The following is a 16,081-nucleotide window of genomic DNA, read 5'->3' as shown; positions in this document are numbered from 1 at the left end:
TTCAACAGCTTTTTTTTTTTGCATTTATTTGTTTGCTCCAATGCCTCCATTCCTGGATCTTGACCATGTGTCTTAATGCTTTAAATAATATTAATATGGGTAAATAATAACTGTGAGATCAAAACAAAAATAAGATAATTTAGAATAAAATCATGATTTTCTCTCTGTTCATTTCATTTGATGTGAGGTACATCATTTCTTTCCACACCTCTTAAGGGGAGTAATGGGGGAGGGGTGAAGCATTGTGTGAAATTGGGACGTTACATAAAATTATTTGGGGACCCTCGCTGTAGCTGTGGACACGTAGGGCCCCTCTCCTCCTGTCAGCGAGCCCTGCCAGCTGCAGCCATGTTGGAAAAGATCAGCAGCAGCAGCAGCAGCAGCGCTAGCAGCAGCTAGCGTCAGTGGACACCGACAACCGGGCACGGCGCTGTTGTGGACAAAAACAGACCGAGAGAGACAGAGAGAGAGAGAGAGAGAGGGACCCAGAAGGTAGAGACACAGCCGCCGAGCCGGTGCTCATATCAGCGGGTGTGTAGATTAAAATCAACACCTACCGGCTGGATAAGGTGACCGGTTACGGATAGTAGGTGCGGCCGGGTTCCAGGGCTGAAGTGGGTGAGTATTGATCCCTCTTGGGGGCGGACTGAGTGGGAATAGCCCACCGTTAGCTGAGCTAGCTTAGCATTAAAGGGGGTAACACACACACAGACAATAGGGGTTAACGGCAATGGGATATGTGTAGGTGTGTTTTCAGCAGCTGGCATTTGGATTTAGAGGAATCATTGTGGAATATATGGATATGAAATACTGGTCATTTTACCACCGCGAAGTCATTTGTATTCCTAACAGACAGACAGTGGTGCAGTGGCCGAAACCACCCCTCTCTGTTTCTCCGGTAGGTGCAAAGGTCCTCAGTGAGGACTGTTCCTGCTGTCATGCAGAGCAGCAACGCTGTGGATAAACATCTGTGTGTATGTTGAGCAACGAGTTGCTCAGACTTACTGTTGCAGGCAATGGGTTTGAGACAAAAGGGGGCAGTTCTTACTTAACCTGAGCGTCTCAAGTGTTTTGGCTTTGCTCGCCTTGTCACGTCAACAACCAATACCACACACACATACACACACACAGAAGGCCGATTGAAATGTATTAATATTTGAACAGCCTCTGATTTAGGACCATAAATCGTTCATTTAGCATGCTTGGTGGAATTAAAGTTTAAGTTTTGTGCAAAAACAGTGTGCACAGCTCGGTGTTTAGCAGCTCTGTGAGTTGTCATTTGGTGTCAAATCTGTTCTGTTATAAATCTCCTTCAGATTTCTGTTCTCCTGTCATTTCCTCCCATCATGTTTCCTGCCTTTATGTGAACCCTGATCACACATCCCCTTGCACCAGAGTCTCAGGATGTCCAGGTGTATTTGAAACAACAACATTTTAATGAGAATATGCACATCAGCATTTTGGAGTTTTATGTTTCTGTAAAAAAACCCCAACAAGAATGATACACGTCGATCTCCTGTAGATAAACATAAAAGGTGATTCATATTATTGATGGTGAATCTGCGGTTAAGTTAAAAATGGATATGATCTTGTTTTTTATAAGTGTATTATGATGTAGTTTCACTTCCTGGCATCTTTATTGAATCACTTCCCTTCCTCTGAATGAACACAAGTACCTTTCATTGTAGAAGTCATTGAAACAGTAGTTTAGGTTTCCTAGGTTGCCACTCCATCCATGGCTTCTGTTTTTGTCTCTTGTCTGAAAATATATCACTTTGTTTTGAATGATATGTTTAAATCGTGTTTTTAAGAACACATAGCAGAAAATTTGCAGCAGCTTTGTTTCTGTGTGTCTGCCACTTCTCCTGTTACTTCTCCTTATATGAAGAGGCAGGGATGGGGATAGCAACATTGACGATGCCAGATTGATTTTTACCCGTGCCTTTTTCAGTGGGGAAAGATAACGGAGAAAAGACAGAGTAGAAGATAAGATGGGAGGCGAAGAAAGGAGAAATAGTGAGGAGAATTGAGAGAAGGTGGGAGCAGTTTAGAAATGAAACTCAACCCCCAGGTGTGTCAGTCTGAAACAATCAGTGGGCGGGTGTTTCCTTTCTCCTATAAGTGACAGCATACAGTACAACAAGGAAGTGGAGTCTCAGGATAGAAATATACAGCACGCAGGCGATTTTTAGCAGAGGCTCAGTCCTCTGTGAGCAGACTGCCAACATGCAGTTCTGGGATTTCCTGGGCTGCACCAATGGAGGTATGTACGTGTGTAGTCATACTGATGGCTCGGTGAATCTGCTCGGCTGTGATTGGACCGGTATATGGGCGCTCTTTGCTAGGCAGGTAAAGAGGGTCTAGCAGGCTGAGGGCTAGAAAGGAATTTGTGCTGCTCACCGCTGTGCATGCAGTTGCATGTGAAAACCTCACAGACAGGTAGAGAGTGGAGCACAAACAAAGACGAGTACGTTGTCAGCCTCTTCTGTGTTCCTTTGATAAACACGGCTGCTTGCTTCTGACAACAGTTTTGACAGATGAATCAAGTTGCACAAATGTGTTTGTTTGTATCTGTTGTTGAATCTTGGCCAGCAGGCTTGCTTCCATGAAACATTGTGGGACTTTTCTTTATACTTGAACTTGAATCTTGAATCCTAGATTTGTAAAAATCTAAAGATGGGATTCAACACTTCTTCTGCACTTACTTTGCTCTTACTGTCTTCATTATTCTCAAGACAACTTGAGAATGCTGTCATGCTGTCATACTTCATAGGCACTGGTATTTAACTTAGATTTAAGGCTATGATATACATACTCTACAGGTTTTAGAAATATTTTTCCTCAGGCTGGACATGTCTTGGTCATTTCATATCACAAATTCTGCAGCAAGCGTAGTCAAGTTATGACAAGTGTGACCTCTGTTTAAGTATCATTACCTTGGGAGGGCTGCCTTCATGGGCAAATGTGGTGCTGATTTCTTTAATTAGTGCTTGGTTTAATTTATTCAGTACCCTTAAATGTTGTTTAGTTGAAACCAAGTATCTTTGGGGAGATTGATGTTTAAAATCACTACATTTTCCCCTGCATCTGTTCAGCTAAAACACAAATACTATGCAGACTTTTGTAAGTGTGTCTGCTGTAGTCGTAAACACACACATCCTCCAAATCTATAAAGGATGGAAACTCTGAGTTAAGTTCTGTTGTCTCATGTCTTAACTCAGATGTGGTTACATTATTGTGCTGTATTGAATTCCAGGACAGATCTACCTCCAGCACCCATCCTGTGCCTCGGGGTATGTTTTCTGCCTGTTTCTCTCTAATAGCTGTAGATACCTGATGGTTTGTGTCATATTATTTACACTCACTAGCAGTGATCACTGTCAGAGAAGGCACTGTTGAGCAAATTGTGGGATTTACAAATAACATTATATAAATAGTAAAAAGGTACTCAGATTAGGAGCAGAATTTGATCTTGTGCTGTCATCAGTTTGATTGTATTTGCATCTATAGCTCACTGTTTTGCATAACCATTTGGTCAGCACTAAATGTGAAACTAAAAGACCTCCCCATGTTGTAGGTTTGCATTCTGTGTTAGATTTGTCTTCGGCGTAGGTTTATGCACCATACATCCGACATGACCTTCAGGTGAGAAGAAGTTACCATTACACATAACACCTATTTCAGAACTCTATATAAGGCACAAATGTTTGCTTGTATGGAAAAATCCCATCAGGTTGTCCAGTGATGTAATCATATTAAACTGTGATCAAAACAGGAAGTCAACTGAGGATTTCAGAAATATCAATACCGTCCACCTTAAATTTCATTTCCCTATAATACTAAGTCATTTAGACTCAGGTTTACCTTTTCTAGAGAAATGCGCAGTGTAGCTGCCATATGCACATTTAAAGTACAGTTACACCCAAACAGTGTGGGAGCCATGTTTTCACTTACGAGCTTGTGTAAGCATGTTGGTGCAAAATGAAGTGTTTTGAAAGTAGAAACAGATTTATTACTTCATGGCTGGCTATCTCTGGCAGTTTAAATGTTTTCTGTTTTCTTGCCATTCTTTTTGTGATCGGAGACAGTGGGCAGGTTTTTACAGATAAACAGACAGAGAGGAGTTCATGCAGTAAAAAAAGATAGAAGTATCAACACTGCTGAGTGTTTAAGAGTAAAATCCTTCTTTTCAGTTCCTGAAAGCATTCAGAGATGTGAAGGTTCTGTGGGACTCCAGAGACCCACAGCGGTTTGGATTTATACATATCTGAACTTTGTTGCAGTGCACTGAGGTAGAGCCATAAAACGGCTTGTAAAAAAAGGCTTGTTTGTGTAAAAACAAATGACACTATAAATCTATAAAAAACTGCAAGAGTGGAAGAGAATACAATCGGGATCTGCAACATTTCTGCCCTGTAAATTCACTCTTCTATTTAAAGACAGAAATATTTACTCTTCACATGAGACTTGCAGAGTAGTTAGTCAATAATAGATCAACGTGATAATAAAAAGAATAATACATCGTCATGTATCTGGACAAACAATGTTTTGAATGATCTGACAAAGCATTAACCATGAGGATGAGAGCTGGTCCTGTGGTAATAAAGAATCTGAATTTAGTATCCTCAAACAAATCTCTCTTTAATTTTAACACTTTAACGTCAGTCTCAAAGCTTCTGATGTTATATGAAATCCTTAATCCTTATGAGTCCTTAATATACGAGATTCAAGTGTGTTGTGTGAGGTATTTGTTGATAGGAGGAAGATAATTGTTGGTGATAATGGGCCGTATGGCAGTCAATGAACAGATGTGAGGGTTGTTAGAAACGTAATAAAGGGTCTCTCTCTCTGAATTGATGTGAGTGCGCTGGAACGTGAAGTTGTGCGTTTATGTTCGAGCGTTTTACACTGACACATATTTCTTACAAACTGAGCGTGCAACTACATTTGACTATTTGTAAATGGGAAAATAAACCTGCAGTGTGGCCTCTACTAAGCTATGTTGGCCTGTAAAGGTGATAACATGGGGGTTTAAATGCGTATTTTATACCACTACACAAACTGCAGACATGAAAAAATGCTGCAAAAGCCTCAATTCTACGTCTACTACTTACAGTGACAGCTACCTCATTGAAGTCATCGCTGCTGCTGCGGTGACACAGCTACACTGTGTTGTGGAATTTTGACAAGCGGATCAGTGCAGAAGAGCTGCAAAAGGCTGTTGTTGTTTCCACGATGAGAAAGGAGTTTTGCAATGCCCTTAGCATGGTGTCAACTGGCATAGCCTTGTGTGTGGTTTACAGCCAGAGACAGTATTTAGTTCTTTTACTCTGAGCGAGGGAGAGAGAAAGAAAAACGCTAAAAGCACTGGAGGAGGGGGCTGTTTATGCAAGTGAAAAGTTCTAGTGATAGATGTATCAGTTGATTTGGGCCATTGTTAAAGGTTAAAGTGAGGTCATTTCTGGTGAGAGAGTTCAAAACCAGGACAAACGCTTTAATAGAAAATGCATATGTGCTGATGTAAAGCTTGATGTTGCTGTTAGCATATTGTATTTTTAACACCAAAAAACATTTCAATTCATGCTTACTCCTTTGGCTTTTTTTGTGGAATGTGATGCTAGTCCAGGTTCAAAATTGCTCAGTGCCTTAATGTCAGGCCTATCACAGGTGAATATCAGACTAAAGATGGAGGCTGAGAAAACAATGTCAGAGCTGGTGTTTTGTTGCTTTTGATAATAGCATATTACTTGTAGCCAGCGTTTTGGACAAAACTCTGCCAGGAACAAATTGGATTATGTGATTAGAGGAAATTATGTGAAGTGGCAGAACACACACTGAGCAGTGGTGAACCAAACCAAGTAAAATTAAAGTAAGTAAAGTGTTATAACCTTATAATCTATACATTTATTTATCTTATACTATACTATACTATACTATACTATACTATACTATACTATACTATACTATACTATACTATACATACATGTATACATTTCATAGTTCATGCTTTAAATGTAGTATGCTGTGTGAATTTGGGACAGCCTTATCCTACATGTATCCTAAGACAAAGCCTTGGCTTCCTTTTTAGCATCACAGTCACTGTTCATAGCTGTTGCTTAGTAACAAATGTCAGGTTTGCTTCAGAGTGTTGAACATTTCATCGTATGGCTCATTCTGCTGTCATTTTTGCATGAGAATGTAGGACTGAGTGAAATGGATTTTTTTTTTTTAAAAAGGTGTTGAGCAGAAGGTGACTGAGGTCATGTTTAAATGAGACCAGCGGGTGAAGTTATTACAGCATGACAGAGCAGATATTTTGCCAAGTCATGATGCTTGCCTCCCCCCAGCTGTCTGGGGTGCAGCACATATCAAATCCTCCTGATTCATTGGAGCTGCTGCTGCTTGGTCTGTCAGCGGCTGGTCAATGCTGACAAACATGTAAACCAGTGCAAATACTTAAGTGTGATTAGAAATTGACTCTCGTCAGTCAGGAAAGTCAGCATTGTAGCCAATAGGAGTGGACATTGGTCTTTCAAAGTGGTCAAAGTCTTGTTAGTTGTATTTGGTAAACAAAATTTAAAAGTGATCAATGATTTGATTACGTTCTTTGTTTGGCTCGGCTATCTGGCTGCCATACTCTTACCTCATGCCACCCCTGGTTGCTTTTGTCCCCTTTTATTTCTTCTGTTTATGTTGTCTTCTAGTTGTGCTGTGGATTGTTAAGGAGCAGATTAATAAGCAGGCAAATAGCTCCTTACCCTAAATACAGTAATATAATATTATCTCTTGCATGCAAGTGAGGCACATTTCATGGCAGCTCCTTGATGACATACACAGTTGGATGGCTGTAAATGTGTTAAATTTATAATAATTGTTAGTAGTAGTGGTAGTAGTAGTAGCTTGCATTGATGTCATGGCTCAGTTAATTACACACTGTGACTAAATCATTTACTCTTTAAGTCACTGAGCTATATATTCACACTGTTATGAAAATTAAACCCCCTTTTTCTCCCCCTCCCTCCCCCTTTTCTGTTTCAGATATTTCCAGAATATCATACTACACTGGTGAGTAGAAGATTCAACATTTCTACTTTCCTATTTTAACACACGCAGCTATGGTACAACATTGTATGCATGTTTTTATGTTTATTTTAGGGATGTCCCGATCCGATCACATGATCGGAAATCGGGCCCGATTACGTGATTTCAGACTCGATCGGAATCGGACATTACCTCCCGATCAGGACTCGGATATATACTTATTAGGGCTGTCAAAGTTAACGCCTTCTGTGCAGGGTGGCTCTGTGTCCTGTAGTGCAGGGGTATAACAGCTGCTTTTGGTGCGACAGGTCCTGGTTCGAGACCTCGATGTGCTGCGTGTGTGAAATCTCCCAGTGTGGCGGCACACACACACACAGGCCTGTCGCGATAAACAATAAATCAATTAATTGCACGATAACTTTAAATGGGCTCGATAAGTTTTTCGGCCGCAATAAATTACATTTGCATGCTTGTTTGTTTTCCTCTCTCTCTCTCCCTCTCGCTGCCAAAGAGGCTGGATGACAAAAGGCGTCACTCGGTGCGTCGTAGCGTATAAAGTGTGCAAAGTCCGGCCGTCAGATTTAATATGGCCCGCGGCTTCTGTTTCTTGAAATGTGTCAAACCAACAGGTAGTTCTTATTTTTTAACTCATTGTGTAACGTTTACAGGATGTTCTGAGCAGACCACGGTCAGCTCGCTGTCTGCGTCGCCACGGTGCGTCACAGTGCTGCAGGGTTTGGACGCTGGTTACAGCAACACAGAGAGCTGTGAAGCTGCACAACACCGGTTCAACACTTCCACACAATTCACCACAAGACTAAACATGCTTATGAATACAACGTGCTATCAGAGAGAGTCCGCGTTGTACGAGTGAAGTTCTCTGCCTTCTCACTGGCGGCACTCGCTGCAGCGCCACCTAGTCTAGTTCTCTTGCCCAGTCCTCTTGTGCCATCTCTACTATTTTATGTGTTTCTGTCTACATGGTGGCGTTTTTAAAATTCGCTGATGCGCATACACACACGCAAACGCGTTCGCACACAAACACCTGTGCGTACAGGTGAGCCCACTCCCAGCAGCAGGTAGAGTGCATGTTGTTGTTTGGCTCTCTGTTGCTCATGACGTGCTAGTTGGTTTGACTTAACTCCATTGACTATGCTCAGATAAGCTATGGTAATAGGCCTACCACTACTCATAATAATAATATTAATATCATTAATAATAACAATAATAATAATAATAGTGTTGATAATTGGGGGCCTTTCCAATGTTAAATGTTCTTTAGAAATTAAAGTTTATTGATCTTTGAAAGGGTGTACTTGCATTATATGTCATTATCATTATGTTAGTTGAACATTGATTTGACAATATTATCGCTTATCGCAATAATTTCTCTTGGCAATACACACAAACATACACGGGTTTTGCCGCAATGAGTGCCTTTATAGAAAGTATCGGATCGGGACTCGGTATCGGCAGATACTCAAAATCAAATGACTCAGACTCGGACTCGAGGGCAAAAAAACCTGATCGGGACATCCCTAGTTTATTTGGTACTTTTTTCTGGTAAAAGGTTATAGGATAGTTATTATAAGCTTTATGTTCTGTTGTTTGATGTTGGTCTTAATTTAAGCTGGGCACATATTGTACAACAAACTAATACACTTAATCAGAGAAACTTTGTGAGAACAACTGACAATTACTGCTTCTGAAAGTTAATACTAGAATTGTGACACACTACACACACACACACACACACATGCTCCATGCACAATCTTACCTTGTGAGTGCAAGCAGCGATTTGTAAGGTGTGTGACCAGTATCAAAGAGGGTTGGTGTTACAGTGTCATGGAGTGGACTGAGGAAGAGCTGAATAATTTCAGAGGTATAGATAAGACATGTTGGGGCCCTTAGCTTCCATCTGCTTCCTTGGCTGTTGCTAGGTAACTGTTGGTCCTACAGTATGTCTTAAAGCAGGATGTTGTATATGTGGAGCTGAGAACTTGTCATCCGTGAGAAGGACCAGAACGTAATTTACAGTTCTGTTTTTACATTGTCCAATGGGAAAGTTGTTGCCAAAGGTGAGGTTAAAATTGAGGTTAACTGAAACTTATAATAAGATTCGAAAATAACAGGGCACCTAGAATGCAGACTAAGAGGCCACAACACCAAAAACCTCTTTATTGTTTTTTATAGCGCACATATTGGGGCTAACAGAATAGCTCTCTATGTAACATTCCTGTTTTATACTGAATCCTAATTTGTGACCCATCAGAGATGAGTCCACCTACACATACTGTCATGTGTCAACAGTGTTTGTGTAAATACTCCGACTGCAAGAAGTGGCAGACAAGGGAAAATGTGAAACACACAAATAATATAAAATCTGAGCTTCGCTTTTAAAAAGCAGCAAGGTTTAAGTAATTTCTCCTCCAGATGCCAAATCCATAAATTTCTCATTTTTGTGTTAAATGTATTAAAGAACAAGAAATAGGCATACCTTCAGTACATGCTGCAGGAATGCTTGTGGCATTTTTATATATATATATATATATATGATTATTAGCACAGTCCTTTGATCATTGTCAGTATTTTGGTGCTGGAAGCATCGTGTCCCTAGTCATGGTGTGCTCAGTCACATCAATGTGATTTAGTGTCAGAGTGGTTAGCAGCCAGTGAAGGGCTGGCATGCTGCAGGAGGAGGTGAAATATATTTTGAGGACAGAAGGACAGAGGGCAGTAGAGTCCTGCAGACATACAGAATGGGGAAAAGAAACAAGAGAGAAACAAGTGTCGTAAGAGGTCAGAGAGTGGAATGTATGTTTTCAGTGGCTAAGCGGTGATCCTGGCAAAACCTTGTGTTTGTGTGTTCATGAGTGCCTGTTTATTCTCATAAATGTGTTGAGTTAAAGTGTGGTGCGTCCACTGCATCAAGTCTCAATTACAGTGTCTCTCTTTCTTGCTCCACCTCCACCTCTCCTTTGTTGCCCTACACACATCTTCACACACACACACACACACACACACACACACACACACACACACACACACACACACACACACACACCCCTCCCTCTCTGGTTCTGCCTGTTAGTGATCGGAGCAGCTTTTTCACTGCAGCTTATAGCAAAAACTCAGCAGAGGAAGGAACACTTGGCTCACACATACACACTTTCGCTGACTACACACACACTCAGAACCAACTACCGTACCTGCTTACCCACATGCAAATACCCTCTCTCTGGTTTACTCTAGTCTTTGCTGCACTCATTTTGGGTAAACGGTGTGTTTGTGTTGGCTGCAGCATTGTGGATGTGTGTTAGGAATGATGCTGTGATCTAGTTACTCTTTGCTGCTACAGAAGAAAGGCTTCAGAAGGCAGACCGAATGACACGCAGCTGACTGACTTCCAAACGGATTTACTGCATCAAACTTGCTCCTCATTTTTCTCTTCGTACTTCTATCTTGCCTGGCTTTACATCACATCTTTTTTTGATCCTGCATTTTTGTTCCACCGTTTCTGTCACTTTATGCCTGTCTCTAACATGAGATACCTGCTTTGACCTGGTTAACTCCTGCAGGCTCTGAGCTTTATGGGGAAGATTTGCAAGACGTAAGGCTCAGGTTCTCCCTGGGGTCTCTGCTTTCTTTCTCCCTCCTGCTTGCTTTAGTTCTTTTGATTTTTTTCCTCCTTGCTCTTCATATTTCTTTTTTTAATAATTTTATTACTCATTCTCAAGTCTCACTCTTTCTTCCTCTCTCTGTATCCTCTCCCACCATTTGCTCTCCTTTTTCCCTCCTGTGCCGGTCACTCTCATCTTCCTCTCCCTCACTATGCTCTATTTCTCTACGCTTCTCTCTGCCCTACATTTCTGTCTCTTTTTTCCCTGATGTCTGTTTCTCTTTTCTTATTCCTGTGATCTGTTTTGCCATCCTCTTTGGACAACATTGTGGATTTACAGAGCAAAACTACGACCTTTCTGTGGAAAATTGGACTTTGATGTAATTACACAGAGTCCTACTTGTCCAACAAGAGATGTCAGTGTTATTTTGTAACCTGGATGTTTGACATACAATGCCAAACCTAGTGATTTAAGGTTTATGGATGCTGGGAAAAGATGTTCGTTGGATTTCACATCAAGGATTGATTCATTGGATCAGTAACTCTGCACTAATGACCTGAATTTGATATTTTAGGGATTTATTGGCCTAATGAGCAAGAAAACCATCCGTCAGCCAGAGGAGCCAAGCACTGTTTTGGAAGTTTCCAGCCTGTTGAAGTGTCCTTGAGCAAATTACTGAATTATCTCCATCCACAGGGACTCTGTCTCCCTGAGGTGAAGGAGCTTCCTGGCAGTGGATCATTGCATATCACATTGCACAATAGTGAAGGTCCTAGTGCTGGGTTAAAGGTCATGATGAATTGGATGGATTGATTACTAAGACTTGGACACCAGTTATTTCCTCAAGTCATGAAGTGATATGATGTTTCAGCAAGCTGTAGAGGCGGGAGCTGCACTCTGGCTGTACATTCAGATCTGAGTGCCTTTCAGTCGTTTGGTAATTAGATTATTATGCAATAATAACTTTCAGATTAACTTTGGTGTGGACAGATTTGGCGTTCTAGGACACTGTGGGAGGCAGATGTTTATTTCATTCTGATTGAAAGATGAAACATCTGGAGCTCTCGGCTGGACAATAGCACACATCTGATTGGAACAGAATACAAAGGATATTTACCTTCTGTGTTTCCTCTACTTGTGATCTTTACTGGAGTTACCTACGACACAGTGGTTTTGATTAATTTTTGTTCAAATGAAACACTTTGAACCACTAAAAACCGTGTTTCCAGCACAGCAGATCTAACTTACAGGACATCATTTTTTTGGATACATTTAGTTGCTTGTTCAGGATTTTTTTAGTGGCAAACAGCCACATTAGGAAGTGTTCCTAGTCTTAGGCTCTATGCTGTTTTTGGGGCCCAGCTGTTTTGTCTGGGCCCTGTGGCCAGACCTGGAAGCACTCTCCCTACAGAACAAATGGAGAACAGCGGCTGCATCCCTCTCTGCTGGAGCAAAGGGGCCTGCATCTATGCACAGCACCCCTTACCAAGTATGTACCAAAAAGTGTCAGTAGATTCAATAGTAACATGGCACAGCCAGGTAGTTCTTGTTTTTGTGATGTCAGCTGTTCTTTAATAATATGTTTATTTGATACCATGATTTGTTTGTTGGTTAAGATTGGTTCTGTATTTCATCACTCTGGGCTGGGTGATCAGTATTTGTTCCAAATCGCAATTATAGTGAAGGGATTTTTTTTACCATTGGAGGTTGAGATGGATAGCTGTAAGTGCAGGAAGGGCAGGAAGTCCTCATATCCACACGTTTACAGTGCTTGGTTCAGTGTAATAGCAATGTGTGAAGATAAAGTGTAGCCTACTCAATCACAACAGTCACATCTTCTACAACAATTTATAACAATGTTGGTTTAAAAACTGTACTAAAGTTGTGTCTCATTCATTTACCAGATTTACTAAACTGTACAGATTTGTATGTAGGAGATGGTGGTTGTTAGTATCCCTGACCTTTAGTCAAGTCTTCATAAGATAAAAAAGACTGATTTGTGTTACAGAGACTAAAAGACTGTGACAGATTTATGTCCCTACTGTGAGTACACACTCACAGTACTGTACATGTCCACTGGGTCTTGTGTTTTAATCAGCATTGAACTGCAAATATGTTCTATATTAATAATTTCTTCTCAGACCTTTGCTATAGATAATGTGCATCCTTGGCAGAAGAGACAGAGATGCAGTAAAGAGTATGGGAGAGGGGGAGGGCAAAGGAAATTGTTTGAGGATGAGCGAAAGATGAGAGGGAGGAAGGAAGAGAGGTTGTGGTTCAATAGGACAGGAGGATCAAATGGAGACGGAAGGCAGGAAGTAAAAGGTCTAAGCATGAGAGGAGAGCAGCAGGAGAAGTTTTAAAAGGGGAGAAGAAAATTGTTGTAGATGAAGGGAAAAGGATGGAGAAAAGGAAGATGGGGAATAAAAGAAAAAGAAAACGGTGCATGTGAAGAAAGGGATTTATGTGAGGAGCTGTGGGGGAGAGAAACTGGGGAAGTAAAAAGCTGGAGAGCTCTTGCTTCCCACAGGATTGAGCTAACCCCAGTAACCCAGATACCAGTTAGACAAGGAGATAAAACCGCCTTCTGCTGCTTCTACGGGACAGAGCTCAACTCCAGGCCTCTGCGGTTTAACCGGTTGACTGTCAGTCAGTGGAACCCCACTGAGAGAGGAGGCTGTGGGTCTGGCAGCTGCCTGCATGGCCTACATGATTTGATACCTCTCCTTGTGAGTGTGTGTGTGAGGGCACACTTTTAGTGCAGTTACCACTGAGTGGAATTTAGTGCTGAAGAGATGGGGTAATTTGTGCTGTATTGTGTAGTGCACCTACTTTAAAAGGGTAATTAGTGTGTGTTGGTAATCTGCATGTTAAAGTGGCCCAAATCTGAAGGAGAGCATCTTCCCCCAGGACATCGTATGTATTCCATTGCATACATGGTATAAGCACAGCCTGTTTTGTTGAATGCTGCTGAGGAACAGACAAACATGCTTTGATTACATATAGCAGCTGTAGGTATGCCTACTTCTCTAATAGGATTAAGGAAAGCTCTATGTAGTATTTAGGTTATGTTACGTGTATGTGATTTTTGTGCCACTGCTGTGTCTTGTGTTATAACATTAGTGCTTAAAATCTAATCTGATTACTAACTGGCTGAGTGAAAAACAGGGCATGGCAGACTGGTGGTTTGTGACTGTGTTGCTGGTGCAGTTGCTTCTATTTAAAAATGAGTTGCAGTCAAAATAATGCCCCCAATACATTTTTTAACATGTCCCTCTGAGACGAGGATGCTGGAGCAAGTGCTGAACTGAAGATATGGGCAACTGCATCACAACTGCTTTCTGGGCTCACATCCTGCACAGGCTTTTTCACAGAGTTTAGAGTTATATTAACATTTCAGAAGACTGATTTCCAAACACAAAATCATCTCTTGTGCAGTAAAGTAAGACAACGTTGGATTGGATACTGTATTAGACATACACCATAGACATACTCAGTTTGTGCATGATGTTGAAAATAATCAGTAAAACGTCTGTATGAATGTTCTTTGCGGGATTTATCATCAGGCATATATGAGAAACCTGAAAATTTGAAGCTTTTCCAGCAAATACATGCAGCCAATCTTTTCGCAGCTGTCAGAGTAACACGGGAGGGATTATAAATGTTCTGCTCTGCAGAGCCACGCTCATGTATTTATTATGCAAACAGCTGGCTTGTACCTTTTAATGTATTCATCATGGTGATGGAGGTTTCATCACATAGAGTCAGTAGTTACTAAAAGGTCAGCTGGTACTTTGAAAAGAGCTATTGCAGCAGTGCCCATTTTAGGGATTAAAACAACCCACGTAACAATAATCCAGTAATATCACAGTTATGGTATTATCATTTAATTGGACGATAATAACACTGTAAGAGGGGCATTTGTAATTGGATCTACACTAATCATAAGACTTAGGGGTCTGTGACCATTATACACTGACCTATATGCATTACAATTACATTGTAAGATCACTTTTAGCAGCAGTGTATGTAAAAAAAAAAACAGTCCTACTTTTGTGTTTTTTACAAAGAAATATGCAACAATTTATACCTTAGTGTAAGATTATACAACATAATCTTGCATGTGCACTTTTTGGTACGTCATAATCTTCCTAGAAAGGCCAAAAACCAAACCAAAAAACAAAATCTTTTAAGGCAAATCAATCTGCAATATTAAAGCTCCATAAAAGGAAAACCACCTCTGTAAAGACCCAGGAAGTAATAATGTGTATAGTACCTAAGCAGCCATGCACAAACGTTTGATCTAGCAGGGTCTTATAAGAAAATGCTGAGTCAAGTTATCAGATGCATATTGTCCTCCTTAACTCTCCCATTGCAGTCTTTGTGCACATGCACACACATGCACACAGGGTGAAATTCACTTTCTTGGTTGAAGGGGCTACAGAAGGGCAAACTGTCAAAAGTGCTGAATCAACTTTCGCTGGGTCAGTCTCAATATGTTAGTGTTTCTTACTTTCCTCTTTTCAGCAGGGAGTAATCTGGCCGTGACCTAAGCACAAGACAAAAAAATGCTGAATGTAGTCATTGTTTTTTTTGTTTTGTTTTTTTGCTTGCTGTAGCTGTCCAGTCTCGCCTAAATAACTAATGCACTGCAGATATTTTTTATAGCAACAGTACCTGAACATAGTGGTATTTATCGTCTACATATTTACAATGAATTGTTCAGGATGTTAGATATTCAGTTTAGTTGTGTCTCTTTTGTTGCCACACGAGTGTGAGAACACACAGTCAGCTGAAACCAGCTCCTGTAGTGATGATGACTCAACAAAACCTGCTAGGATTTACAGGAAGTGACAGTATATGACACAGGAAACATCAGCGTGTGTGGCTCTCACAAGAATGAAATGTGCACACAATCTAGAAAGTGGACATATATCAGCATCTTTAAAATGTTGCTGTGCTTATTTCCTCAAATTTATCATTAAAGGTTCTGAGAAAGAGCTTTGTGTGTAATGCCCCCCCTTTCACCAGAAGATTATTAACTAATTGAACCTCTTTTGCAAATACTGTAGGTTGATTAGAAATAACTAAATATCATGTCTGTGTCTGTATTTTCAGAATATGACCGCCAGTTAGCCCCAGCAGGAGCATCTGAGTCCAGCATGGCATCGTCTTCCTACTTGGAACCCAACCTCAATCACTCGGCAGCGGGTGGTTGTGGGGTCAAATCCCGGTCTGGGATGCCTGGTGGTCCTAGTGCCAGTGGCTCTGCTGGGGGTCTAGAGCGACCCCCAGGTTCTATGGACCGGGTTCTGAAGATCTTCCATTACTTTGAGACAAACAGTGAACCGTGTACCTGGGCGAGTAATATTAGACATGGAGATGCTACAGATGTCAGGGTAAGACACACAGTTTCTTAG

At 41.0% G+C, this 16,081-nt stretch overlaps 1 protein-coding gene across 16 annotated transcripts in view; it reads left to right on the top strand.

The window, feature by feature from the left end:
- The first annotated feature begins 366 nt into the window (after window positions 1-366).
- Window positions 367-16,081, top strand: part of LOC114448764 (focal adhesion kinase 1-like) — a 45,248-nt gene continuing 29,533 nt past the window's right edge. For 15 of the 16 annotated variants that reach the window (XM_028425931.1, XM_028425930.1, XM_028425932.1 and 12 more), the window contains exons 1-3: window positions 2,136-2,263; window positions 7,039-7,065; window positions 15,780-16,060. In XM_028425931.1, the coding sequence (XP_028281732.1) occupies window positions 2,227-2,263; window positions 7,039-7,065; window positions 15,780-16,060 (345 nt within the window). In that variant the 5' untranslated portion in view covers window positions 2,136-2,226. Of the gene's footprint in view, window positions 619-2,135; window positions 2,264-7,038; window positions 7,066-15,779; window positions 16,061-16,081 lie in introns of those variants that run through there. The other variant, XM_028425924.1, reaches the window with a different exon arrangement.

Source organism: Parambassis ranga, chromosome 16, assembly GCF_900634625.1.
Source record: "Parambassis ranga chromosome 16, fParRan2.1, whole genome shotgun sequence".
Classification (NCBI taxonomy): Eukaryota; Metazoa; Chordata; class Actinopteri; family Ambassidae; genus Parambassis; species Parambassis ranga.
Note: the sequence above shows the minus strand (reverse complement) of the source record. Positions and strands in the feature narration are given on the sequence as shown.